We start from the raw sequence: 24,834 nt of genomic DNA on the forward strand, positions 1-24,834 counted from the left end.
GTTGTCAAGCAAGGGGAAGGGGGAGGCCACCACTGTGGTACCTGCACTCGACTTATGATTGTCCTCTTCATGTGCCACATAAGTGGTATGTGAATGTGGTATACAGATGTGGTGAGAGTAGTATTACTCTATTCGAATATTTGTTGACAATATTGGTGTTAAGTCCCATCTCCCACAAAGGCGGAATATTCTACATGAAGAAACTCATCTATACAAGTGAGTTTGAGTATGATGTGTGCATTTAATATTATATATATTGATATCACATGTTAATATGTCCTTAGTCAAGTTGGCTAGAACAAATTTGCTCTCCACTCTGTATCCGAGTTCGAATTCCCTTTTGCATAATTTACAATAGAACATTATTTGTATAAATTATGTCAACTAAAGAAGTGACATATCTTTATGCAAGAGATGCAAATATGAAACATGCATTTGCATATATGCCATGTCAGTTATACTCCAATATAAATTGCATGTTGCGATAAATATCAATCAGCAGTTGACACGTAAAACTTAGAACTGAAGAAAGAGGAGAGGGATGGGACGTACATGGGTTGCAAAATCAAACACATCAATGGCTTTTTGAATAATTGAAAGAGAAAAATATGTTGGCAAGGTCAAAAGAAAAAAAGTTTTTGTTGGGATTTACAAGAAAATGTGGTGAGTGACAAACAAAGCGTCAAATTATGGCTTATCTTCAAGGGGTTTCATGGAGACATGTTATGTTAAGTCAAGATTGGAGCTATATGCCTCAATGGTGGTCCGCCTCACCATGATGCTGATGGATTCAAACCTAGGACATTACCACTTGCACTGTGGGAATCTTTGAGCTTAAGTATTGTATAAGTTCTCTCTTCTCTTGTAAATTTATGAAAATTCGATATTCTTTGAGACACTTGCAAACACAAAAGGGGGATTTTGAATAGCTTTCTTGCTCATATGTACGCGAGTTCACACTTTGATGAAAAGAAAAGCAAAAAAAATATATATATGAAAATGCAATAGGCTCTCACAATAGTACTTTGTTATTGTATACGAGTTTCACATCGTATCTGAATGAAAAATACTTCGCTCTCTACATGTTAGCCTACAAGGAGTTTTTACATATAAATCATAATTATTTGACACGTACGCAAAAACTTGGGTTACAAGCAATATTGTACGTGAATTATGATTGGTTCATACAAGTTTTTCTAGGTACATATCCACTCATACTTAAGTTCAAAGTCAGTTGCAGTTAGACTCCAACTAGACTTGAACCGAAAGCGAAAACATTTGCAATTGCTCATGTGAATATCAATCACTTTTGTCTGAAATTCCTCATCTAGGATTGGTTACAACAACATGTGATTTAAGAGAAAAATGGCAAACACGTCTCCCACATTTTCCTTTCTATGTCTCTTGTACAGCAAACCAGCAATCAAATCTAAAAACTTTATAATTAAATCGAACATGGTGTTACATCTTTAAAAGTATACGCATTTTTATTGATTGGGCTAAGCTCAAAGCTGAAACACGTGTTCGTCAAGATTTGATAACTTTCTTCTAAGTGAGGGGGCCGGGGGCGGGGAAAGGGGTTGAATTTCGGATCTCCTGAGCAATGACACGCGGGGCTAGATTATCATTACCTAACCCAATTGCTCCACTTTCTTTTTCGATCCACTTTCTTTGGCTCTTCATTTTCTATTTCCTTGTATTGTATTTGTATGGTTCATTAAAAACTTATTTTATTTAAAAGTTGGTCCTAAAGTTGGTGTGACAGTGTACTCGACCCTTTTCTCAAATTTGATATTCCTGTTTAAACTTTCGCTTGTTTTAATCAAAAAAGTATTAAACTTTAGGGTGCATTTACTTATATTATTTATTTTCATGCAAATGATATTAAAAAAAGGAAATAGAATCTATGACCTCAAGTCTCCTATCCAACTGAGCTTGAGCTACATGCCCTTTGCAGGAGAAACACTCGTGTGTAACGGGAATAACACTGTTTTTGTATCTCCTGCCAATCACGCTATGCCACGCTTGATAACTTTTCCAATTATCATAGTATGATTTTTGGGATAGCAAAACAGTGATATTCCCTATTTCATACAAGTTTTTCTGCCCTTGTAGGGTGCATTTATTTACGCGGGCCGAATTCATTCGTGGAGAGTGTAATGGGAAATGATACAGGTGACCCAAATTCTTTCTAGCAAACACCAATAATTTCCAGCCCACAAAAAAGCCCAAAAGCATGACCAAAATTCATAGAATGTAGTCAATAATTTCCACATCAGAGAGGGAATTATGCCAAAATATGACAAAATAGGTGAACTTCATAGCCATCCATTTCATTGGATTGATTGAGGCATAGATTAGATGGATGTGCCCCTAGTAAATACTAATTAGGAATCCATTAAAAATCAGGAGCTGCTAAACCATTAAAACTTGCATCAAAATCCCAATAAAGCTGCTCCTGTCCTGCTAGGTTTAGACCAAAGGAAATGCTACTACCAAACAAAGCTTCATGATTCAAAGTAAAAGCAATACCAAATTTTGCAATAGATTTATAATACACAAACTAATTAAACATGGTAAGAAATTAAATGTCAGATGAAAGCAAACTCTAAATTCAACTGAAATACAATATAATTAATCAGCCAGCATAGATGTGAACACCAATGGCAATGAGGAAGATGGTGATGAGGCCAAAGTAGATGATTGTGTGAACCACAATAGAAGCGCCACTGGTCTGCATGTTCCCAAACTCCACCACCCTCCCCTTTCCGGGTATCTGAAACAAAAGCCCCGGTGTCAATAGCACAAAGAGCACCACTGCTATCACCACAGGACCCCAGTCTGCCATTTTTCTCTGCAAAACCTAAACTAGAAGAAAACCAGTAAGAAGAAAATACTTGATGGGTTTCGAAAAAGAAGAAGATCTGAGAAGGGCAAGTGGGGTTCTGGAAATTTGATGAGATTTGAGGTTGGGAACATAAAAGAATGGACAGGTGCCTTGGTATCATGTGTTTTTCTCGTGACAAGAGGCGAGCTCAACGGTGCTGAGGCTAATATGTGTCAGGATCTTGTTTATTTGGTTTCGACGGCTGTGATCTTCTTGGATAGTATGATGAGGATAGAAATTTATAAAAAAAAACAAAAGAGGACCAGCCCAGCGATTAGGCGCCCATGTGTCAAAATACCAGAAAATGACATTGATTAATGCAAACATTATTAATTAAATTAGGATAATATGGTAAATTCACACTTTTTCATATTAAAAAAAATTAAAAGAAAAAGAAAAATTAGATAATGAATCCTATTTTTATGGAATACAACTACCTATTATCTTTTTTAATTCTAAAATAAATTTTAAATTTTTTTAAAAAAACCTCTTGTAGGCGTGAAAACGCGTGAGGTGAGGCTAGTATATAGAAGATGAAAACAATCACAAAAAGGAAGCCAACAAAACAAATGAGATGTTTATAGCAATGAACTCACCATAACCTGATGCAATGAATTTAAGTCATGTTGTGCCTAGATAATTACAAATTTATGAAAAAATTAAGAAAAAAATCAAAGTGAAGGGCCCTTATTAGACTGGATTGATTGACCATATATGAATTATGATTAACTGGATTGATTGACGTGAAGAAGACGCATGGAAACAGATAGGCGCCCAATTGTCCATTCTTCCTTTCCTACAAGACTACAAGTCTAAGTTTAAGGGCTCGTTTGGGAGTGTTTCTTCCTAAAGCGCTTATGCCAGTAGAGCTTATGTTAGTAGCACTTATGACATAAGCGCTTCTACAAAGAAGCAGTTTGTCGTTTGGATGTCACATTTAAAAGTGCTTTTACACTACATAAAAGCGTTTCTGATATTTTGTTGAGTGTTTGGTTGACACAGTAAAAGCGTTTTATAGCATTGGCAACCCTTCCCAGTATTTTAATCTCTCACAAAGCCATATATGTTTTCCATTAATGCATCTGTCTCTTTCCTTTTCATTCAATTTCAATCAAAATATATGGAAAGTATGTATGTGCTGAAATTTGGAAGTAGTGAGCGAGGGAGTGACTGAGGCAACAAACAGACAAACAAGCCATAAATTTAAGCAAAAGGGAAAACACCAAAAAATTCAAAGAAGAAAAATAAACATGAGATATGCGCCTGTAAAGGGTCGGCTTCCCTGTCTTTTGTCTCTCTGTCTGTGTGAAAAGCCCAAGTGGGTTTTGTCTTTCTGGGTTGCTTGCTCCTTTCTCTTTCTTTCCTTCTTTTCTGTCTCGGGTTGCTGTGTTTTGGTATATTTCAAGGCTAAAGAAGCTAAACTGAAGCTGTTTATTGCTGGGAAGATAATAGATGCAGGCAGATATGATTGAAAAAGATATGATTGAAAAAGATATGATCACAACGTTTTTCAAGGCTTCATGTTTATATAGAGAGGTTTCTTTTGGGATTTTGTCAAAGTTCTAGCTTAGTCTGGAAGTTTGGGAACTGGAAAGGGTAGAAAAAGGTCTGAGAAGAAGAAGGGTGTTGCTGAAGGGTGATGAGGCTGAAGCTTCGTTGCCGACCAGAGTTAGCAGTGTGTGTGAGAGAGATGGAATAGAAGCTGTGTTTTGGCCTCTGTTGGGCTTTTCGCATCTAGTGTTTTGATTTTAATGGGAGAGAAAAAGATAGAGAGAAAAAAAGGGAGGGTATTTTGGCATTTAAAAAAATTAAATATGGGTATTTTCGGCATTTTAAAAGTTTCATTAAAGAGAGCCAAGTTCTTCCCGTGTTTTTGTCCTGCAGCGCTTTTAAGAAGAAGCACCTCTCAAGTGCTTCTTCCAAAACCACTCCAAGTGCTTTTGGATCTCACCCAAAGCGCTTTTGCAATTTTTGCCAAACGCCATTTTTAAAAGACAGAACCGCTTTCACCCATTTAGAAGCGCTTTTCGCTGCTCCAAAAGCACTCCCAAACGAGCCCTAAGTCGATGCAACCAGCGAAAACAGACAAATGGATTAACACCGAAAACATGCATTCCCTCTGAAAGCTCTTGAAAGCCCCTTCAGATATACCAACGGAAATTGCTTTCGATAAATCCATTACAAGTCTAAGGCTTAGTTTGGTATTGCTGTGCTTTTAAAAAAAACTGCTTCTGCTGTGCTGTGAAAATAAACAGCTGTGAAGTGAAACAGCAAAGTGTTTGGTAATCTATATTTGTAAAAGTGCTGTGAGTATAAAAAGCAGTCTTCTAATGTTTGGTAAACTTTTTTATAGAAGTGCTGTGAGAGTGTATAATAACAATAAAGGGCACCATGATGAATTTTTTTTTAAAACCTAAAATTATCATAAGAAATAAAAAATGTATAGTTTTTTCTCCCTTTTGTTTCTTCCTTTCTTCTTCCTTTCCAGGCCCCATTCCCTTTTTTTTTTCTTTCTCTTTCTCTTTTCTTCTTCCTTTACGGGCCCCAATTTTTTTTTTCCTCTATTTCTTCCTTTCCAGGCTCCATTCCCCTTTTTTTCTTCTTTCTCCCTCCTCTGCTTTCTCTTTTCTTCTTCCTTCACGGGCCCCAATTTTTTTTTTCCTCTATTTCTTCCTTTCCAGGCTCCATTCCCCTTTTTTTCTTCTTTCTCCCTCCTCTGCTTTCTCTTTTCTTCTTCTTTCACGGGCCCCAATTTTTTTTTCCTCTCCCTCTTCTCCCCTTCTCTCCTTTCTTCTTCCTTCCCCCCACCCCCAGCCCCTCCCCCCCCCCCCCCCCCTCTTTTTTTCTTTCGTCATCTTCCTCATCCAAAATATTCAAGACAAACTTGTTTTTGTTGTGATTTCATACAAATTCGTGTTTGTGGAAGTATATCTATATATACGCCATGAAGTCGAGCATCTGCAATTTTGATTTTGCTTTCTCTCCCTAGTTCTCTATCCTTGTCTCTCTCTCTCCCTTCCGATCTCTCTTTATTTTCCCCATCAAAGTTGCATATCTTCTTTCCCTTCCAAGTTGCAGATCTTCTAGGTTTGTAAAATAGGAAGCTGGGTTGGTGGGGTTTTGGGTTGAGTTGGTAGCTTTGAGGGATTGAGGAAGGGAAAAAGTTGCAGAGAGAGGATGAGGTGAGCAAGTTGCAGAGAGAAAACAAAACAACTACAAAAAATCCAAGAGGAACAACTACTGGGAGGCTCGAACCGGGATAACGAGGATAAAAGCCTGTAATTGTTTGAAACAAATAAGGGCAATATGGGTAATATGAAAATTTCATTAAACCCTCCGCATGCTTCTCCGCGCAGCAGTTTTTAGAAGCAGGTTGTGAGCTGCTTCTGTTTTTTAGCTTTGAATGACAGCAACTTATTAAATAAGCAGCTGGAATTTGTTTTACCAAACACCCAAATCTCCAAAACTTTTTTTCAAAGCTGCTTATTTTTTAAGTTAAGCAACCCCAAACTAAGCCTTGCATTTGGCTACTCGCGAATTTTCTCCCCCAGGGTGCAATCCCAGTCTTGTCAACTTGTTCTGCCTTCATCTGCAACAAATTATTCAATCATTTCAGGTTTTCAATCTTGGGGGGAAAAAAGGAAAACGAAAAACACTTTCTGTTTTCAGTGCTCATGGAGAGAAGTCGTTTCCTCTTGTCAATAACTTTGTTGCTGCTGCAGTACAGTTCCATAGGTACAGGTGCAGCAAAAACCAACATCACCACCGACCAGTCTGCTCTTCTTGCTATGAGATCCCATATCACTAGTGACCCTCACAACATCTTGGTCAACTGGTCAACCTCCACCTCCGTTTGCAACTGGGTTGGTGTTACTTGTGGTGCTCGTCACCTCAGAGTAGTATCGTTGAATCTCTCATACATGGCGTTTACTGGCACCATTCCACCACACTTAGGCAATCTCTCCTTCCTTGTTGCACTAAGCTTCAACAATAATAGCTTTTACGGTACTTTGCCCCATGAATTGTCTTATTTACGTCGCCTGAAGTTTATTAGCTTAGGATTCAATAATTTTATGGGATCCATTCCATCGTGGTTTGGGTCCTTCCCCAAACTTCAAAGATTGGATTTGTGTGGCAATCAGTTTTCAAGTTCCATACCCACGACTATTTTCAACTTATCTACATTGCAAGTACTTGATCTAAGGGCTAACAAACTATCAGGTACGTATGTGTCAACAATTTATCTAGAATCTATTGGTGATCTATCATTATGTTTTAACATCTTGTTATTAATCTAAAAGGCCCTATTCCTGCGGTTGTTTTCAACATGTCTTCTTTGACTATGTTGGGTTTTTATGGAAACAACTTGAGTGGTGGTCTTCCAGACAATATATGCCAACATCTTCCTAGTCTTCAAATCTTGAATTTGGGTCGCAACCAGTTTGATGGTCCACTTCCATCCAAATTATGGCAATGCAGAGAGCTTCTTATACTTAATTTGGAGGAAAACCATTTCAGTGGAAGCATACCAAAAAATATTGGGAACTTAACAATGATGAAAGGCATATCCCTTTACAACAACAATTTGACGGGTAATTGATATTTCATTATGTTGATCCAATTATGATTTATCTTTTTTCATTTTGGTTGCATAATTTATCATTATTTAACTATTTTATGTTTTAGTATATGAGGGAGATAGTTAATCATGAATATAACAATTTTTTTGGAAGGAGTTTATTCTTTCCCCAAATTGTAGAGGTTGAGTCCATTAGGGATTTGATTGAGATCAAATCTCCTAATTTGATGATGATAATATCTAAATTGGTGGTATTATCTTATTAAATAAAGATAATATCTCATATTTAAAATATTCTCCCTATTTTTAGTATTAATTAATTGGCCAAATAAATGGGCCCAATTAATTAACCTAAAGGATATTCTTCTTATCCACGTAGCGTCTTGTGATTAGATAACATATTGACTTGCCTAATAAACATTCGGCCTAAGTTCATAGCTTCAATTTGTATGGCAATCAGTTTTTAGGTTCCATACCTTAGACATAGATCTAGGCATTAACAAACTATCAGGTACCTATGTTATGTGTCAACAAGCTATCTAGACTCTATTGTTGATCTATCATTATGTTTTAACATCTTGTTATTAATCTATAAGCCCGTTGTGTTCTTTTTTCTTTAGAAAATTAGGCTAATTTTTCCCTACTTGCAGGTCATCTAATACTAAAAAAACTCACACTTGAATAGATTTATGTATTAATTTGATTTTTAATTTTAAGGGTGGTTGAGTCTATTCATGTTCTTGCATTTATGAAACTAGGGACTACCTGCTGTAGGCTACAAATGATAAAAACTTGTTGGCCGTTGGGGAATAATGACATAGATTGTAAATATTGAATAATATATATTCTGAGTCTTTCTTTGGAATACATAACAGGTACGATACCAAGGGAAATAGGGAACTTAACAATGCTGAAGGGGATATACTTTGGCTCCAACAATTTCAACGGTATATTTGTTGCATTGCCTTGCCTTGATGTGATCCAATTATATTGACTCGGCTTTTGTTAACATATATATATATATATATATATATATGCATATCTTAACAATTTGAGGGTAATTGATATTTCATTATATTGATCCAATTATGATTTATCTTTTTTATTTTGGTTACATAATTTATCGTTATTTAACTATTTCATATTTTAGGGAATGAGGGAGATAGTTAATCATGAATATAACAATTTTTTTTGTCAAAATCGCTGGAAAATTTATTAAAATCGAATAGCAAGGTTTACAATCATGAATATAACATATTGACTTGCCTAATAAACGTTCTATCTAAGTCAATATGTTCAAATCTAAGGTTAAACAAAGTAAGAAGAAAAAGAAGAAGAAGAGTTATAAAGACTTGCAAACAAAAACGTGTTTTGCTCAAGGGAATATGACATTTTGTAAACCATATATCTTCATCCCCAGATTATGGCCTGATTTCTTAATTTGTTTCAAACACAACTTTTTAGAGATTTCCGTGTAAATATTGTTGTATTAACTAATATTATGAGTGTGACATTTTATACTAAAGGTCATGAACGAGTAGATAGTGTTAGATTAGATTACATAAATCCATACAAAGTTAAACATGCAACGGTTGTGACATTGTGGCAGGAACTATACCAGATGAGATAGGTGATCTTTAAAATTTAGAGTCTTTTGCAGTCGGTGGTAATAATCTGAATGGCCTCATCCCATCCTCAATCTTCAATATCTCCACGATAGAATAAAATAGATTGAATTGCCGTTTCTATCCAAGTCAATATTCTTTTCAACTAATGCTAATGCTACAACGTTTGTGAAATTGTGGCAGGCACTATACCAGACGAGATTGGCGATCTTCCATATTTAGAGTTATTGTTATTTCAGAATAACAATCTCAATGGCCTCATCCCATCCTCAATCTTCAATATCTCCACAATGAGAGCACTGTCACTTACTTTGAATCGGCTATCGGGTAGCCTCCCAGCAAACCTAGGCCTTGGGCTTCCAAACCTACAACAACTTTATATAGCAGGAAATGACATCAGCGGAGTAATCCCCAACCTCTCCAATGCTTCTGCGCTTATCAAGATAGATTTGAGCTACAACTCATTTACAGGGTTGATTCCGAGGACGCTCTGTACCTTAACAAATCTTCAGTGGCTTAACTTAGGAAGTAATAATTTGACGATTGATACTTCCACTCCAGAAGCAAACATTCTCTCTTGTTTGTCTAATCTTAGAAGTTTGACAACACTAGCCTTGGACGCTAATCCGTTAAATGCCACACTTGATGATTCCTTTTCAAATTTCTCTACATCGACGCTTCAACATATTGGTTTAAGAAACTGCAGCATGAGGGGTAACATTCCCATTGGTATTGGCAACATAAGCAGCTTGATAGCCTTAGACCTTGGAAACAATCAATTGAGTGGATCAATTCCAACTTCATTAGGAAGACTCGGAAATCTCCAAGGTATGAACTTGAATTACAACATATTGCAAGGTTACATCCCATATCAACTTTGTCAACTATATAAACTAGTTTACTTACAGTTGGCTAGTAATCAGCTCTCTGGTTCTATACCTTCCTGCTTGGGTAATCTAGCAGCATCTCTAAGGTATCTATCACTAGAGTCCAATTTGTTGAGTTCCACAATACCATCTACTTTTTGGAGACTTGCCTATATCGTGAATGTAAACTTATCATCCAATTCTCTAATTGGACCTCTCTCACAAGATATTGCAGAGTTGAAAGTTGTGGAAGTCGTAGATTTATCAAATAACCATTTATCTGGGGTTATACCAAGCACCATTGGGGGTCTTTGGGATTTGGTTATTCTATCCTTGGCAAATAATAATTTGGAAGGCCCTATTCCAAGTTTTTTTCACCACTTGCTAAGCCTGCAACTCTTGAATTTATCCAGAAACAATCTATCTGGAGTGATTCCCAAGTCTTTAGAAGCTCTGTCACTTCTTAGGTATCTGGATTTGTCTTTCAACAGGCTCCAAGGAGAAATTCCAACAGGTGGACCATTCCAAAACTTCTCTGCTCAATCATTTGTCTCAAACAGCGCACTCTGTGGTGCACCCCGACTTCATGTTCCACCATGCAGAAATACTACACTTGAACCAAATTGGAAGAAAGCTAAATATATCATCCTAGGGATCATATCAGTAATCATCCTAGTGGCCTCCATATCTATATTTGTACTACGTAGGAAAAGAAATGTGGAAGTTGCAAGAGAGGCTACCTCGTTGCCTCAGCTTCTTTGGAGAAGAATTTCACACCTAGAACTTCTAAGGGCCACGAATGGATTTAATGAAAACAACTTACTCGGAAGTGGGGGTTTTGGCTCAGTATATAAAGGGACGCTTTCAGATGGAATAGATGTTGCAGTAAAGGTTTTCAGTTTACAACTAGAAGGGGCTTTCAAGAGTTTTGATAGGGAATGTGAAATGCTAAGCAATATTCGTCATAGAAACCTTATCAATATCATCAGCTGTTGCAGTGAACTTGATTTCAAAGCCTTGGTATTGAATTACATGCCAAATGGGAGCCTCGAGAAGTGGTTGTACTCTCAAGACTATTCTTTGAATATCTTACAGAGGATGAACATAATGATAGACGTTGCGGCGGCAGTGGAATACCTACACCATGGTTATTCAATACCTATTGTGCATTGTGATATGAAGCCCAGCAATATACTACTAGATGATGATATGGCTGCACATGTTGCTGATTTTGGAATTGCAAAACTCTTGGGTGGAGGAGATTCTATTACCCAAACCATGACCCTAGCCACAGTTGGGTATATGGCTCCAGGTATGTACTTGCTAATTTAATAATATCTTTCAGTTACGAACAACAACTTAAAATGGTCTTTTCATGAAATATCATTTAGATTTATATATAAGTACAACTCAAATATAATTCATATTGCAGAGTATGGAATGGAAGGAATAGTTTCAACAAGAGGGGATGTGTATAGTTTTGGTATTGTGCTCATGGAAACATTCACAAAAAGGAAGCCAACAGATGAGATGTTTGTTGGGGAAATGAATTTAAAGCAATGGATTGCAGACTCACTAGTATTTCCACGTGGAATCATAGATGAAGTTGTGGATGCCAATTTGCTTGGGATTGGGACAGAGCAGGAAGATGATGATCATGTGAGGAAGAGGGATTGCATATCAGCCATTATGAGATTAGCTCTTACTTGCTGTGCAGAATCACTAAAAGAGAGGATAAGTATGAAAGAAGCTGTAGCCACACTCAACAAAATCAAGACAAACTTTTTGAAGGACGGTACAGCAGGAAGAGGTGTGCTGTTAAATCGTCCTCTTGTTCAGCAGCACTTCAATTAATGGGTCATATCCTATGACATGTATTTCATGCACTTTGATTTGATTCAATTTCAGTCTTTAATTTAGACAATGTAGAGGAAGGCATGCCGTTTTATTTCGGACTAATTTTATGGAGTGTGTAGACTTATTATATAATATACTAGTCTTGGTTGTTGTTATGGTATCAGTATGATAGGAGGGTTTGTTCTGTTGTGTTGGGGCTGCAACCACGATCTCTTGGGAGCTCCACCGCTGCTTTCGCCATGTCAAGAGGCAAACAACGGTTGATTACGGCAGCCAGGCCTCCCACCCTATTTTTGTTGTGTGTAAACAAACGAGTTGGGTTTTGGCCCTTTTGGGAGCTATTAGCCTAAAAGCTAAAATCATACACACGTGATATATATATATATCACGTGTATGATTTTAGCTGAATTTATATATCACGTGTATGATTTTAGCTGAATTGGCGTGTATATACGTGCACGTATATATACACACATATATATGACGGGCCTAAGCCCAACAAAGGAAAATACTTAACTGAATTGGCGTAGACAAACCAATCCACCTACCTTAACTATGTATCTGGTTCTCGAAAAAAAAAAGTTTTATTTATTTTATATTGAAAAAGAGGAGTCACCAAGATTTTCATAGAATTATGAATAAAGAAAGAAAAAATTGGTTGTTAGCTTAAATTATGTTTAGAATATTCCACATCAGAGAGGGATTATGCCAAAATATGACAAAATAGGTGAACTTCATAGCCATCCATTTCATTGGATTGATTGAGGCATAGATTAGATGGATGTGCCCCTAGTAAATACTAATTAGGAATCCATTAAAAATCAGGAGCTGCTAAACCATTAAAACTTGCATCAAAATCCCAATAAAGCTGCTCCTGTCCTGCTAGGTTTAGACCAAAGGAAATGCTACTACCAAACAAAGCTTCATGATTCAAAGTAAAAGCAATACCAAATTTTGCAATAGATTTATAATACACAAACTAATTAAACATGGTAAGAAATTAAATGTCAGATGAAAGCAAACTCTAAATTCAACTGAAATACAATATAATTAATCAGCCAGCATAGATGTGAACACCAATGGCAATGAGGAAGATGGTGATGAGGCCAAAGTAGATGATTGTGTGAACCACAATAGAAGCGCCACTGGTCTGCATGTTCCCAAACTCCACCACCCTCCCCTTTCCGGGTATCTGAAACAAAAGCCCCGGTGTCAATAGCACAAAGAGCACCACTGCTATCACCACAGGACCCCAGTCTGCCATTTTTCTCTGCAAAACCTAAACTAGAAGAAAACCAATAAGAAGAAAATACTTGATGGGTTTCGAAAAAGAAGAAGATCTGAGAAGGGCAAGTGGGGTTCTGGAAATTTGATGAGATTTGAGGTTGGGAACATAAAAGAATGGACAGGTGCCTTGGTATCATGTGTTTTTCTCGTGACAAGAGGCGAGCTCAACGGTGCTGAGGCTAATATGTGTCAGGATCTTGTTTATTTGGTTTCGACGGCTGTGATCTTCTTGGATAGTATGATGAGGATAGAAATTTATAAAAAAAAACAAAAGAGGACCAGCCCAGCGATTAGGCGCCCATGTGTCAAAATACCAGAAAATGACATTGATTAATGCAAACATTATTAATTAAATTAGGATAATATGGTAAATTCACACTTTTTCATATTAAAAAAAAGAAAAATTAAAAGAAAAATTAGATAATGAATCCTATTTTTATGGAATACAACTACCTATTATCTTTTTTAATTCTAAAATAAATTTTAAATTTTTTTTTAAAAACCTCTTGTAGGCGTGAAAACGCGTGAGGTGAGGCTAGTATATAGAAGATGAAAACAATCACAAAAAGGAAGCCAACAAAACAAATGAGATGTTTATAGCAATGAACTCACCATAACCTGATGCAATGAATTTAAGTCCTGTTGTGCCTAGATAATTACAAATTTATGAAAAAATTAAGAAAAAAATCAAAGTGAAGGGCCCTTATTAGACTGGATTGATTGACCATATATGAATTATGATTAACTGGATTGATTGACGTGAAGAAGACGCATGGAAACAGATAGGCGCCCAATTGTCCATTCTTCCTTTCCTACAAGACTACAAGTCTAAGTTTAAGGGCTCGTTTGGGAGTGCTTCTTCCTAAAGCGCTTATGCCAGTAGAGCTTATGTTAGTAGCACTTATGACATAAGCGCTTCTACAAAGAAGCAGTTTGTCGTTTGGATGTCACATTTAAAAGTGCTTTTACACTACATAAAAGCGCTTCTGATATTTTGTTGAGTGTTTGGTTGACACAGTAAAAGCGTTTTATAGCATTGGCAACCCTTCCCAGTATTTTACTCTCTCACAAAGCCATATATGTTTTCCATTAATGCATCTGTCTCTTTCCTTTTCATTCAATTTCAATCAAAATATATGGAAAGTATGTATGTGCTGAAATTTGGAAGTAGTGAGCGAGGGAGTGACTGAGGCAACAAACAGACAAACAAGCCATAAATTTAAGCAAAAGGGAAAACACCAAAAAATTCAAAGAAGAAAAATAAACATGAGATATGCCCCTGTAAAGGGTCGGCTTCCCTGTCTTTTGTAGATTCTAAAGCATACTAGGGCAAAATTCTCACGCAATATGCCTATTTTTTTCTTTTATCTAAAGAAATGCATCCATTGATGCCTTGCATAAACCTTACTACTAGAATTTAGCATCTTGATCATCATATCATATTATGCTGGGAAATCCGAAGTATTTAAGCGCAAAGTTACATTTTCTATACCTTGAAAAGTCTTTTTTAAATTAATGGGGATGAAGGGATTCGAACTTGAAAATTTGAGAAGTAAGAACTAAAAGCTAAATTATATAAAAAGTTACACTATAGCTCAGTTGATTGAGGTATTTCACCTCCACCCCTATGGGCAGAGTTCGAAACCCCCAAGCACCCAATGAATATTTATGTGTAACATTCTTCGTGCAAGATTTAGAGACTCTACTTGGGTTTGCTTGACTTTTTCGATAGATATACCACCACAATTAAAAACTATACAAGGGCCGAAAAACTAACACCAACCTTATTTTGGCTTCAAAATTTTGACACTTGGACAGTTTTTAATTATAGAAAAAATGATTTCTTGAATTGATGCAAGTGAAACCAAAATTTTGGGCATGCGGGAGTTGACTATGTTAGTATATGATTTGAAGCGTGACAACATTGTAAGCCAAACATAGAAATATATATTGGCATTTTCCAGGACCTCTCCTAATTTCATATGAAATGACCAGACTGTACCCATACTAGAGATGCCAGAGAGATAAGACGAGGCTAAAACCGTAAGTTTACAATTTATTTGTGACCTTAATTAGAATCTTACAACAAAAATATTTGGGAGGCCTCAAAAAAGCGCCAGTAAATTTGGAGGTAATTTGAAAACTTCTGTTAGAAAAGCGTTGACGTGCACGGTTTTGATTGGCCCACTATCTCATTGTCCCATTTTTTAGGGTATTTCTCTCTCTGAGTCTCATTCACTCTCGCCGGTCGGTGTATTTTCCCGGAAAATTCCGATTTTCTGACCAGATTCCCGACCGCGAGTGTTTCATTTTGCTGAAGAGTTTTCAAACCCTTCAATCTTGACCGCCTCCAATCCCATCCAATTCCAATCCAATCCAATCCAATCCAATCCAATTTCTTGTAGCTCCATTGCCCGGGCCATGGCCAATGGCTAAGCTGTGATTTTTGTTGAGGTTTTCTGATTTACGATTCTGAAGCCGTCTTTCTTTTCTGTTTATTGAGGAGAAAAAGAAGGGGTGCAAAAGAAGTCCGGTGAGTTTCTATCTCCGTTTGGTGTCCGAGAAAAATAATACGTTGAATGCGATATTTTCCTTATTTCTTCATTTCGAAAGGTCGTAAACGATGAGCCTCAGAATTAATTGTGCAGGAGCTTCTATTTTGGGCAGGCCTTTAATTTGGAAATGAAATTCGTCAAATATTTTCATATTTTGAACAATAATTATTTAGATTTTATAATGCGATAATGATTTTTTGCTGCAGGATAATAAATTGGTGTTTGATTAAAGGCGACGATGGCTAGTCAAGGCGGTTCTTCTAGAAGAAGTCTGTCATTGACGAACACATCGTTGCAGGACAAGAAGAAATCCTCTGACGCTAGTAACGGAGGCCCTGAATCAGCCCGTAAATCCTTTTCGGCTTCTCGTTCCATGTGCGTATTCAATTTTTTTCATATAAAATTTTCATTGAAATGAATGTTTTCTGTAAATAATTGAGCTTTTGTTGAATGTGAATTGCGTGAAGAAGAAACCCACGATTGTGTTTTTGACTGATTTTGTGACATTTTTCATTTTCTTTGTGTTATAGTCGCGTTTGTGTTATTGTAAAGCAGTAAAACAGTAAAATATGTAGTGGTTGTAGGACATAGAAGTTGGGTATTGAGAATGAATCAGTTTTTGTTGGAAAAGGTGCTTGATACTTACAAGCCATTTGTTGAAAATAGGCTTGCTCAATTTAAAGTTTGTGCATTGGAATCTTAGTAAGAAAAATCTCCTCTGCTTGCATTGGGGCAGGGGGCTAACTGGAGAGCGTACGGTAAAACGCTTGAGGCTATCAAAGGCTCTTACAGTACCTGAAAATACCAGTATTCAAGAAGCTTGTCGTCGAATGGCTGCTCGTAGAGTTGATGCTTTGTTGTTAACTGACTCAAATGCATTGCTCTGTGGAATACTTACGGACAAGGTATGACTTTGAATTCAGTGTGACATTTGCCAAGAAAATGCCATTCACAGAAAAACTTAAAAATGCACTTGTTTGGTATGTTTTGATGGATTTTGTGGGCGTACTGTTTTCTTATGTATCTATTTGTTTATGTGGTTGCAGGATATAGCAACAAGAGTAATTTCTCGTGAGCTTAATCTCGAGGATACGCTTGTTTCTAAAGTTATGACAAGGAACCCGATTTTTGTTCTTTCTGACACTCTCGCTGTTGAAGCCCTTCAAAAAATGGTGCAAGGTTAGTAATAAATTAGAGGCAAATTTGCTTCTTAGACATACTATCTTTTAGTGGCTTGCTCTTGCTATATGTTGCTGATTTCTGCATTTACAGGAAAATTCAGACATTTGCCTGTTGTTGAGAATGGAGAGGTCATTGCTTTACTTGATATAGCAAAGTGCTTATATGATGCTATTGCTCGAATGGAAAGGGCAGCTGAAAAGGGAAAGGCTATTGCTGCTGCTGTGGAAGGTGTTGAAAAACATTGGGGCACATCTACTTCTGGTTAGTAGACATTTATTCTTCTTTTAATTTCTTTAATCACATTCTTTAATATTTTTGCAGCTTTTAGGAATAACTTCCTTCTTATGTAGATTTATGTAATGGAAAGTAGTTGGTTTCCTCATAAACCAAAGATTAACTTTATGCTTTTTATTTGAGATGCAGGTTCCAATACATTTGTTGAGACACTTCGGGAGCGGTTGTTTAGGCCATCCTTGTCTACAATTATTCCAGAAAATTCAAAGTAGGTAATATTTTTATGTCTGTTATTTTATGTGGCCAGATGTTGAAGATTTTACAAGTTTTAATTTAACAGATAGATATGTCTTTCAGGGTTTTAACAGTTTCACCAACAGATAATGTTTTGATGACAACAAAGAAGATGCAGGAGATGCGAGTAAGCTCTGCAGTTGTGACAATTGATAACAAGCCACGAGGAATTCTTACGTGAGTTTCTTGTCTTCTGTTTCTTTAAGTAAAAAACATTGCACTTTACCTTTTTCTCAATAATATTATCCTTTCTTGTCACTGTCATCACTGTATCGTTTTACAGATAAAATGAATTGTGAATTGTGCTTTTGATTCTTGTCAGTTCAAAAGATATCTTGATGCGGGTAATAGCACAAAATCTTTCTCCGAAGGCCACTCTTGTAGAGAAGGTACATGTCTCTATCCGTTTGGAAATTTTGTTCTTTGGACCATCCTGATGAAAACTGTAATTCAATCCCTCTGTCCTTTTCTTATCTGGCCAGAAGTTGTAATATCTGCTGATTCCAAGGAACACTTCATTTTATGTGTAAGTGAAGGAATATAAATTATCCACATATCTTAGCTTTCTTTTGAATTAATTAATAGGTCATGACTCAAAATCCAGAATGTGCCACAGTTGATACACCAATTGTTGATGCGCTGCATACAATGCATGACGGAAAATTTTTGCACCTTCCTGTTGTAGACAGAGGTAAAATCATGATATAGTAAAAGTTTTTTTGTTTTGTTAAGTAACAGAAGATTTTTAGTTTCTGATGATTATGGATGGCCATATACAGATGGAACTGTGGTTGCTGTTGTTGATGTAATTCATATCACTCATGCTGCTGTAGCTACTGTAAGTCATGTCTTTACCTACTGTTAATTATTGTGATTTACGTCAATCTTGCAATAATCTTTCTAGGATAACAGGAATATATCCACTTATTCATGCTTTCAGCATTACTTGATGAACTGATCTGTAGTTCTTACATATATCCATGGAATAAGGGTTTGAAATTATGTATGTGGCATGAAACATCATTCTCATTTTGCTGTCCTTACTTGACCTGTTTACTAATGACATGCTTTTCACAATTCTGAACTATCCTAGTGGGGAAAACTTAGGCTTTACTTTCTTTGGCTGTTTAGGATCCTTGGCATCTAGAACAAACATATCATCTCTGCAGTTCTCTTTTCTCTGGATGTTTAATACTTTTTCCCCCCGGGGGCAAAGAAGAAATTGTTTACATAATTGTCTTTGCTAACCAGGTCGGAAATACTGCTGGAGTCAGCAATGAGGCCGCAAGCTCTATGATGCAAAAGTTTTGGGATTCTGCCATGGCCTTAGGTCCACATGAGGAAGATGAGGATTCTCGAAGGTTATATATTTATCTGTCTATATTCATATGTTATCGATATTAACATGAAGGTTCAATTTTTTTATATTTTATGTGTTTATGCATCTTTATTGTCATCTCAGTGAAGGGTCATTGAAGCTGGCTTCTGACGGAGCAGAGACGGGGAGATCGCTTCCCTTTCTGTCATCAAATTTTCCGAATACGTTTTCTTTCAAACTTCAAGATAAGAGGGGTCGAATGCATAGATTTACTTGCAGTATGCTCTTTGTTCCAGTTACCCATCAAATTACTGTGTGTGTATATATATTCGTGTGTGTATTGGAACAAACAATATTTTTTAGGCTTTTAATTCAGATTTCCTGGTTGAGCCACCTAATCTAGCATATATTTCACGTTCAACAAGAACAATTTGGCTAACATTAGCTCTTGACTGGGGTTTCCCTGTTATGGCTTTCTCTTTAGATATTCAGAGTTTGACAGAACTTATAACCTCCATTATTCAGAGAATGGGAGATGACATTGACCGCAACAACCTTCCTCAAATTTTGGTATTTCTAAGATAACAATTTACATGTTTTTTGAGTCTGACTCGAGTTCTATCTTTCTAATCTTCTTTTAATTGGTGGAAAATTGTGTAGTATGAAGACGAAGACCGTGATAAAGTTATATTGGCATCAGATAATGATCTTGTAGCAGCTGTGGAACATGCAAAGCAAGTTGGTTGGAAGGTATGATTATCTGTCTGGTGTTGCTTGGTGCTTAGAGAAGAGAAAATATAGTGAAGTATGCAACTGAATTAGGTCTTAGTTTCTGTTATCAATTTTCCTGTGAAGTCTGACGTAGAAGTGATCAACTCTGCAGGGTTTGAGACTGCATTTGGATTATTCAGGAATACGCGGTCGCCGAAGGGGTTCAGCTGGAGGAAGTGTGGATTATGCTTATGCAGATTCTGCATGGTCATCAGCATACAGTACCGTTGCAGCTGGGGCTGCTCTTGTTGCCGGCTTAGGCGTTTTAGCGTACTTGAAGAGATCCGGCAACTGATACTATTTCTGTTTGAAGAAGGCTAGAGTGATTTTCCAAGAGCAGCAGAACTCTCTTCCTGGGACCTCAATGGAATTGGCAGGGAGGGCATAACTTGTGCTTCATACGTCTCTTTATAGAAACTATACCACATATACAAGTGAAATTCAATTCTTCGTTTTCTAATTATTGCTGAATTACATGCTTGATTGTTTCTCTGATGCGTACTCACGCGACTTCATGAACTTGTGTAAAAATTAAACGCTGCCACCTGAAATGTGCAAGTTCTTGAATTCGGAGGATTTGGATTGATTTTGTCGTATCGAACATGTGGTATGTTATGTTGTTAGAGTGTCAGAATATTGACAGTGTATTCATACAGATCTCATTTGATCTATAATCGTGATTGACATTGTAAAAACATAATATTTCATAGTGCTTTTAAGTTTTGAATATTTTCAACACAAAATTGAAAACTTAACTTCTTGTTCTACGTAAATTTTGTATTTCAAAGTGGACACATGAACTGAAAATAAGTTACACAGAGCCAATGCCATTCTTCTTTTTTATGTCTAATCTTCCATCACAGTAGTGGGACAGTGAGAGAAGCAAAAGTGGCTTAGTGGATGATCACCACAAAATTTCCACAACTAGCAGACACATGGTGTCAATCTGGGCCGTCCGTCTTGGAGCTGCATTCTTTATTTTCCTTGTCGGCCCTTGGGCCCACCTGGCCCAAAATCCTCTAATTTTTGTAACTTTTTTGGTTTTTAATGGTGGAAAATTTTGACTTTATATATGCTCATTTTTGTTTGGTTAATAATTCATCAAAATCTTTATATTTCTCTTTATGTGGACCCCCTTAAAACATGGCCATCGTTATAATGTACATATTAAAAGGATAGATTGAAGTCACACATTCACATGGCAATGTACATATTATATGATATTGCCTATTGCCTCCACTCTCCAAAGTGAAAAAAGAGAAAAAGAATAAAAAGAGCCCTATTGTATTTGACATCAAATCTCACATCATCTTTATATTTGCAAGATATGTGGCATGATTCGCATGCACAGCATTATCAGAATAATTTAGCCTATTTTTGGCATTGGCATCACCAACTTTTGTCTGGTGGAAATGGCATCTCCATCGCCCACGGACTGTTCCCCCAAATTCTTCAGAAACTGCTATTTTCAGTGGTATTTGTAAATTTAATTTTCGGACGGATCGGATCGGAATATGAAATTTTGTAGCTTAACGTAGATTTTGATATTTAGTGACGTAATTTAATTTGCTTGCTGTTGACAGTTAATTTTATATCAAATTAATTGATAGCAAAAAATGATCACATTAAGAAACCCCCAATGAAAAACCAGAAGAAGAAGAAAGGCCACAGGATATTCTCATATATTTCAGTCAAACCCTTTGACATTCTTTGCTTCTTATTCTGCTATTCATACTAGTTGTTATACATACAGTGAGTGGGTGGTTCCTTGCCATCATGCAATCACTTCTTCAACGTTAACAGAATTTGCGAAAGAGATGGATTTTGGAAAACCATCTTTCCATGTTTAACACAAATTCTGTATAAACACAGAGTAGTTATCACATTCACTTTTCCTTTTGTTGCCTTTTGTTGCCTTTTGCTTTTTTCTTTCCAAAAGAAACAGACCATCACCAAGGGCCTATTGCACCAGTACAAAACCAGAAGCTTCTTCTCATCTGTTCTTGCTCTTGTACTCTGTACCCAAAAATCCATCGCCCTTGTATCTCTATCTCACTCTGTCTCTTTAAATAAAAATATCTAGCATAGATGCAGTAATTATTTATTCAGATTCTCTTCCACATACTCATTGTTTCCTTCATTAGCCAGACAGACCCATTTGGCTAAGGAACCTCTCTCTCTCTCTCTCTCTCTCTCTCTCTCTCTGTGTCATTCTCTGTTAGCAAACAAAGACATGGGAGGTTCAAAGACCAGACCTTTCCTATGGCCACCTTCATTTTCCTCCATTTTCTTGCTGTTTCTCACTCTGTCATGGACTTCCCAACCAACCCATTTGTGTTTAGCCCAGCAGCAGCAGCAGCAACCCATCAAAACCATTGTGGTTTTGGTCATGGAAAACAGGTCCTTTGATCATATGCTTGGGTGGATGAAGAAAGCCATTAATCCAGCAATCAATGGTGTCACAGGCAAGGAATGCAACCCTGTTTCAACCAAAAATGCAGACCCAAAATCCATTTGCTACTCAGACGATGCTGAGTTTGTGGATCCGGATCCGGGTCACTCATTTGAAGCAGTGGAGCAACAGGTATTTGGGTCTAGTTCCCTTCCTTCAATGACTGGTTTTGTAGAGCAAGCATTATCAATGTCCCCAAATCTCTCCGAGACAGTCATGAAAGGCTTTAGGCCTGAATCTGTGCCTGTTTATGCGGCTTTAGTGCGAGAATTTGCTGTATTTGATAGGTGGTTTTCTTCAATTCCTGGCCCAACACAACCCAATAGGCTTTTTGTGTATTCTGCAACTTCTCATGGCTCAACAAGCCATGTTAAGAAGCAATTGGCTTCAGGGTATCCACAAAAAACCATATTTGATTCGGTTCACGAGAATGACATGAACTTTGGTGTTTACTTTCAAAACATACCCACCACTATGTTCTATAGAAATATGAGGAAATTGAAGTACATTTCTAAGTTTCATCAGTATGATTTGAAGTTTAAGAAAGATGCCAGGAAGGGGAAGCTCCCAAGTTTAACTGTGATTGAGCCGGCCTATTTTGATCTAAAGGGAATGCCTGCAAATGATGATCACCCTTCTCATGATGTTGCCAATGGGCAAAAACTAGTTAAGGAGGTCTATGAGACACTGAGAGCAAGTCCTCAGTGGAATGAGACCCTTTTGGTCATCACCTATGATGAACATGGTGGATTTTTTGATCATGTCAAGACTCCTTATGTTAATGTTCCTAACCCAGATGGGAACAGTGGCCCTGCTCCATATTTCTTCAAGTTTGATCGGCTTGGGGTTCGTGTACCGACAATTATGGTCTCTCCATGGATTAAGAAAGGAACTGGTAAGCTCAAATTCTCATTATTTGGCCCGTCTTAGCTGTAATTTTAGATGTTAGCCTTCAATAATTGATGTGATATTGGTCCACTTACCTGTTCTACCGGATCTGTCTGGTATCTTTTGATTTCTTTCTGTCTCTGAGTGTACAAATTAAATTGGATTAGTTGGCTGAATTTCTTGATTCAAAATGTTGTGCATATTGTGTCTGTGGATCAAGTAGAAGTAGAATTTGGTGGGTGGGTTATTGTATTGGGGTCAACCCATATTGCTACATCTGCATATTGTTGAGCATCTGAAATGTGTAAAGTAGAATCAATCAAGGGTTTTCTGTTTCACTTCTTTATTGCACTGATGTTTATTTGGTTTTGCAGTAATGAGTGGTCCACAAGGACCTACACCAAACTCTGAGTTTGAGCATTCTTCAATCCCTGCCACCATAAAGAAGATGTTCAACCTCTCGTCTAACTTCTTAACTCACAGAGATGCATGGGCCGGCACATTTGAGCATGTTGTTGGGCAATTGACTTCTCCCAGGACTGACTGCCCAGGTATCTATCTATCTATCTATCTATCTAGAATCCGAATTAATCAAATTTATGCAGTGTTCATGACAAAAATTATTTGGAGATCTATTAGAAAGTAACAGGGTTAGAAGAGAATTGATTAGAAACATGAAAAGTTGATCCCTTTAAGCAGAACAAAAGGAAAAACAAAGAAAAATGAAGATACATTTGTCACTGTGGAGCCCCATGCATCATCTTTATTTTCCAACTTGTAGCTCAATGGATATATCATATATTGAGGTTGTCAATGGAAGAAAGCTGAAGCTGTCTCCTACTGAATTCTTGTAGAGACCTTGCCAGATGTGGTGCCTTTGAGGAGCACAGAGGCGAAAGAAGATGCCGGTTTATCCGAGTTTCAGGGCGAGGTAGTCCAATTAGCTGGTGTACTTAATGGTGACCACTTCTTGAGCAGCTTCCCTGATGAAATGAGCAAGAAGATGAGCGTGAAGCAAGCTCACGGGTACGTAAAAGGTGCTGTTTCAAGGTTCATTAGAGCAAGCAAAGAGGCCATCAATTTGGGAGCAGACCAGTCAGCAATTGTAGATATGAGATCTTCCCTCACAACAAGGTCCTCGATTAAAAATTAATTCATCCTCCTTGGGTCTCTCTTCTATACATTCATCAGTGTTTGTGCTCATGTCCCATATAAAACGTTAGGAAATTGTTAAAATGCTTGTGTTCGATTGCTTGTTTTTCTATGCGTCTCTATGAACCGTTGTCTATATTTGTCTACTACATCACTTGAAACAAGTGTCTTTCTTTCTTAATAGAAAATTAAGAGGTAGTCATGGGCTCAAACCTCTTTGGGCACCCTTCACGTTCGCTTGTGTAATTTTAAAATATGTAGTTGCGTTACCCTTTGAACATTTTACTTTCAGAAGAATCAAGGCAGTCATCAAGTTCAAATTTAAATGCTCTTGGAATTGCTTTCAATGATCCTGCTTTGACCAAAGTGAGAGGCTGAGTCTTCACCTAATTTGGGTTTTGTTTTTTGGGTGTATTTAGCATTAAATCAAACAAAAAACAAACTTCACCAGTTAGCAACTCAGCCTAAAGCAGAAACCCACTAATGAAGAAAAAAGATGCTCCAAGGTTATATGGTAAATGCTACAACTTGAAGGAATTCCAAATTCTTGATGAAGAAATGAAGTAAACTACTTACACCCAAGTATAGGCCATGTTAAATGAATAACAGGTTCAGAAAAGGCCACCTCCAGATACACACCCACCTGTTTTCCAACTAATCAACATTCTTACTTATCATATAGAATTAAAGTTTCTCCACAAACGCTACTGAACTCATCCTTCAATATTTATCGGAACCTGCTGCTGTTCCTCACAAAGCAGAGAATTTCTATATCATGGAGACACCCAAGCATTGTTCTGAATCATGGAGAGAAAGAGCAAGAGAAAACCAAGCAAGCATGCCTCAGATACAACAGATTACATAACAGACCACAACCGCCCATTATC

General features: G+C 37.1%; 5 protein-coding genes across 5 annotated transcripts; 3 read left to right on the forward strand and 2 right to left on the reverse strand.

Annotated features, from left to right (window-relative positions):
- Window positions 1-2,513: 2,513 nt before the first annotated feature.
- LOC110760381 (uncharacterized) lies at window positions 2,514-3,044 on the reverse strand. The gene has a single exon (XM_021962634.2). The coding sequence runs from the start codon at window positions 2,846-2,848 to the stop codon at window positions 2,639-2,641; it is 210 nt and encodes a 69-aa protein (XP_021818326.1). The 5' UTR covers window positions 2,849-3,044; the 3' UTR covers window positions 2,514-2,638.
- A 2,125-nt stretch (window positions 3,045-5,169) lies between these two features.
- Window positions 5,170-11,965, forward strand: LOC110760344 (uncharacterized). The gene is made up of 5 exons (XM_021962590.2): window positions 5,170-7,108; window positions 7,189-7,479; window positions 8,342-8,413; window positions 9,275-11,269; window positions 11,390-11,965. Exons 1-5 carry the CDS (start codon window positions 6,562-6,564, stop codon window positions 11,809-11,811), a joined length of 3,327 nt encoding a protein of 1,108 aa, XP_021818282.2. The 5' UTR covers window positions 5,170-6,561; the 3' UTR covers window positions 11,812-11,965.
- A 778-nt stretch (window positions 11,966-12,743) lies between these two features.
- On the reverse strand, window positions 12,744-13,272 carry LOC110760379 (uncharacterized). The gene has a single exon (XM_021962633.2). The coding sequence runs from the start codon at window positions 13,076-13,078 to the stop codon at window positions 12,869-12,871; it is 210 nt and encodes a 69-aa protein (XP_021818325.1). The 5' UTR covers window positions 13,079-13,272; the 3' UTR covers window positions 12,744-12,868.
- Window positions 13,273-15,209: 1,937 nt separating this feature from the next.
- On the forward strand, window positions 15,210-20,041 carry LOC110760351 (CBS / octicosapeptide/Phox/Bemp1 (PB1) domains-containing protein). Its single transcript, XM_021962597.2, has 15 exons — window positions 15,210-15,634; window positions 15,863-16,031; window positions 16,393-16,561; window positions 16,703-16,835; window positions 16,929-17,099; window positions 17,262-17,340; window positions 17,430-17,543; window positions 17,689-17,755; window positions 17,952-18,057; window positions 18,146-18,204; window positions 18,618-18,727; window positions 18,829-18,962; window positions 19,169-19,254; window positions 19,345-19,434; window positions 19,568-20,041. The coding sequence occupies exons 2-15, from the start codon at window positions 15,895-15,897 to the stop codon at window positions 19,748-19,750; spliced, it is 1,638 nt and encodes a 545-aa protein (XP_021818289.2). The 5' UTR covers window positions 15,210-15,634; window positions 15,863-15,894; the 3' UTR covers window positions 19,751-20,041.
- A 1,146-nt stretch (window positions 20,042-21,187) lies between these two features.
- NPC6 (non-specific phospholipase C6) lies at window positions 21,188-24,273 on the forward strand. Its single transcript, XM_021962601.2, has 3 exons — window positions 21,188-22,802; window positions 23,170-23,346; window positions 23,650-24,273. Exons 1-3 carry the CDS (start codon window positions 21,689-21,691, stop codon window positions 23,946-23,948), a joined length of 1,590 nt encoding a protein of 529 aa, XP_021818293.2. The 5' UTR covers window positions 21,188-21,688; the 3' UTR covers window positions 23,949-24,273.
- The last annotated feature ends 561 nt before the right edge of the window (window positions 24,274-24,834 follow it).

The sequence above is a fragment of the Prunus avium genome, chromosome 5 (genome assembly GCF_965620075.1).
Source record: "Prunus avium chromosome 5, drPruAviu1.hap1.1, whole genome shotgun sequence".
NCBI lineage: Eukaryota > Viridiplantae > Streptophyta > Magnoliopsida > Rosales > Rosaceae > Prunus > Prunus avium.

Coding starts and splice junctions, on each gene's coding strand:
- LOC110760381 (XM_021962634.2), bottom strand. CDS start 2,848: ATGGCAGACTGGGGTCCTGTGGTGATAGCAGTGGTGCTCTTTGTGCTA.
- LOC110760344 (XM_021962590.2), top strand. CDS start 6,562: ATGGAGAGAAGTCGTTTCCTCTTGTCAATAACTTTGTTGCTGCTGCAG. Junction 7,109..7,188: donor AAGGGCTAACAAACTATCAG/GTACGTATGTGT, acceptor TTAATCTAAAAG/GCCCTATTCCTGCGGTTGTT. Junction 7,480..8,341: donor TTACAACAACAATTTGACGG/GTAATTGATATT, acceptor AATACATAACAG/GTACGATACCAAGGGAAATA.
- LOC110760379 (XM_021962633.2), bottom strand. CDS start 13,078: ATGGCAGACTGGGGTCCTGTGGTGATAGCAGTGGTGCTCTTTGTGCTA.
- LOC110760351 (XM_021962597.2), top strand. CDS start 15,895: ATGGCTAGTCAAGGCGGTTCTTCTAGAAGAAGTCTGTCATTGACGAAC. Junction 16,562..16,702: donor GTGGAATACTTACGGACAAG/GTATGACTTTGA, acceptor ATGTGGTTGCAG/GATATAGCAACAAGAGTAAT. Junction 18,058..18,145: donor CCTTCCTGTTGTAGACAGAG/GTAAAATCATGA, acceptor GGCCATATACAG/ATGGAACTGTGGTTGCTGTT.
- NPC6 (XM_021962601.2), top strand. CDS start 21,689: ATGGGAGGTTCAAAGACCAGACCTTTCCTATGGCCACCTTCATTTTCC. Junction 22,803..23,169: donor ATGGATTAAGAAAGGAACTG/GTAAGCTCAAAT, acceptor TTGGTTTTGCAG/TAATGAGTGGTCCACAAGGA. Junction 23,347..23,649: donor TCCCAGGACTGACTGCCCAG/GTATCTATCTAT, acceptor GAATTCTTGTAG/AGACCTTGCCAGATGTGGTG.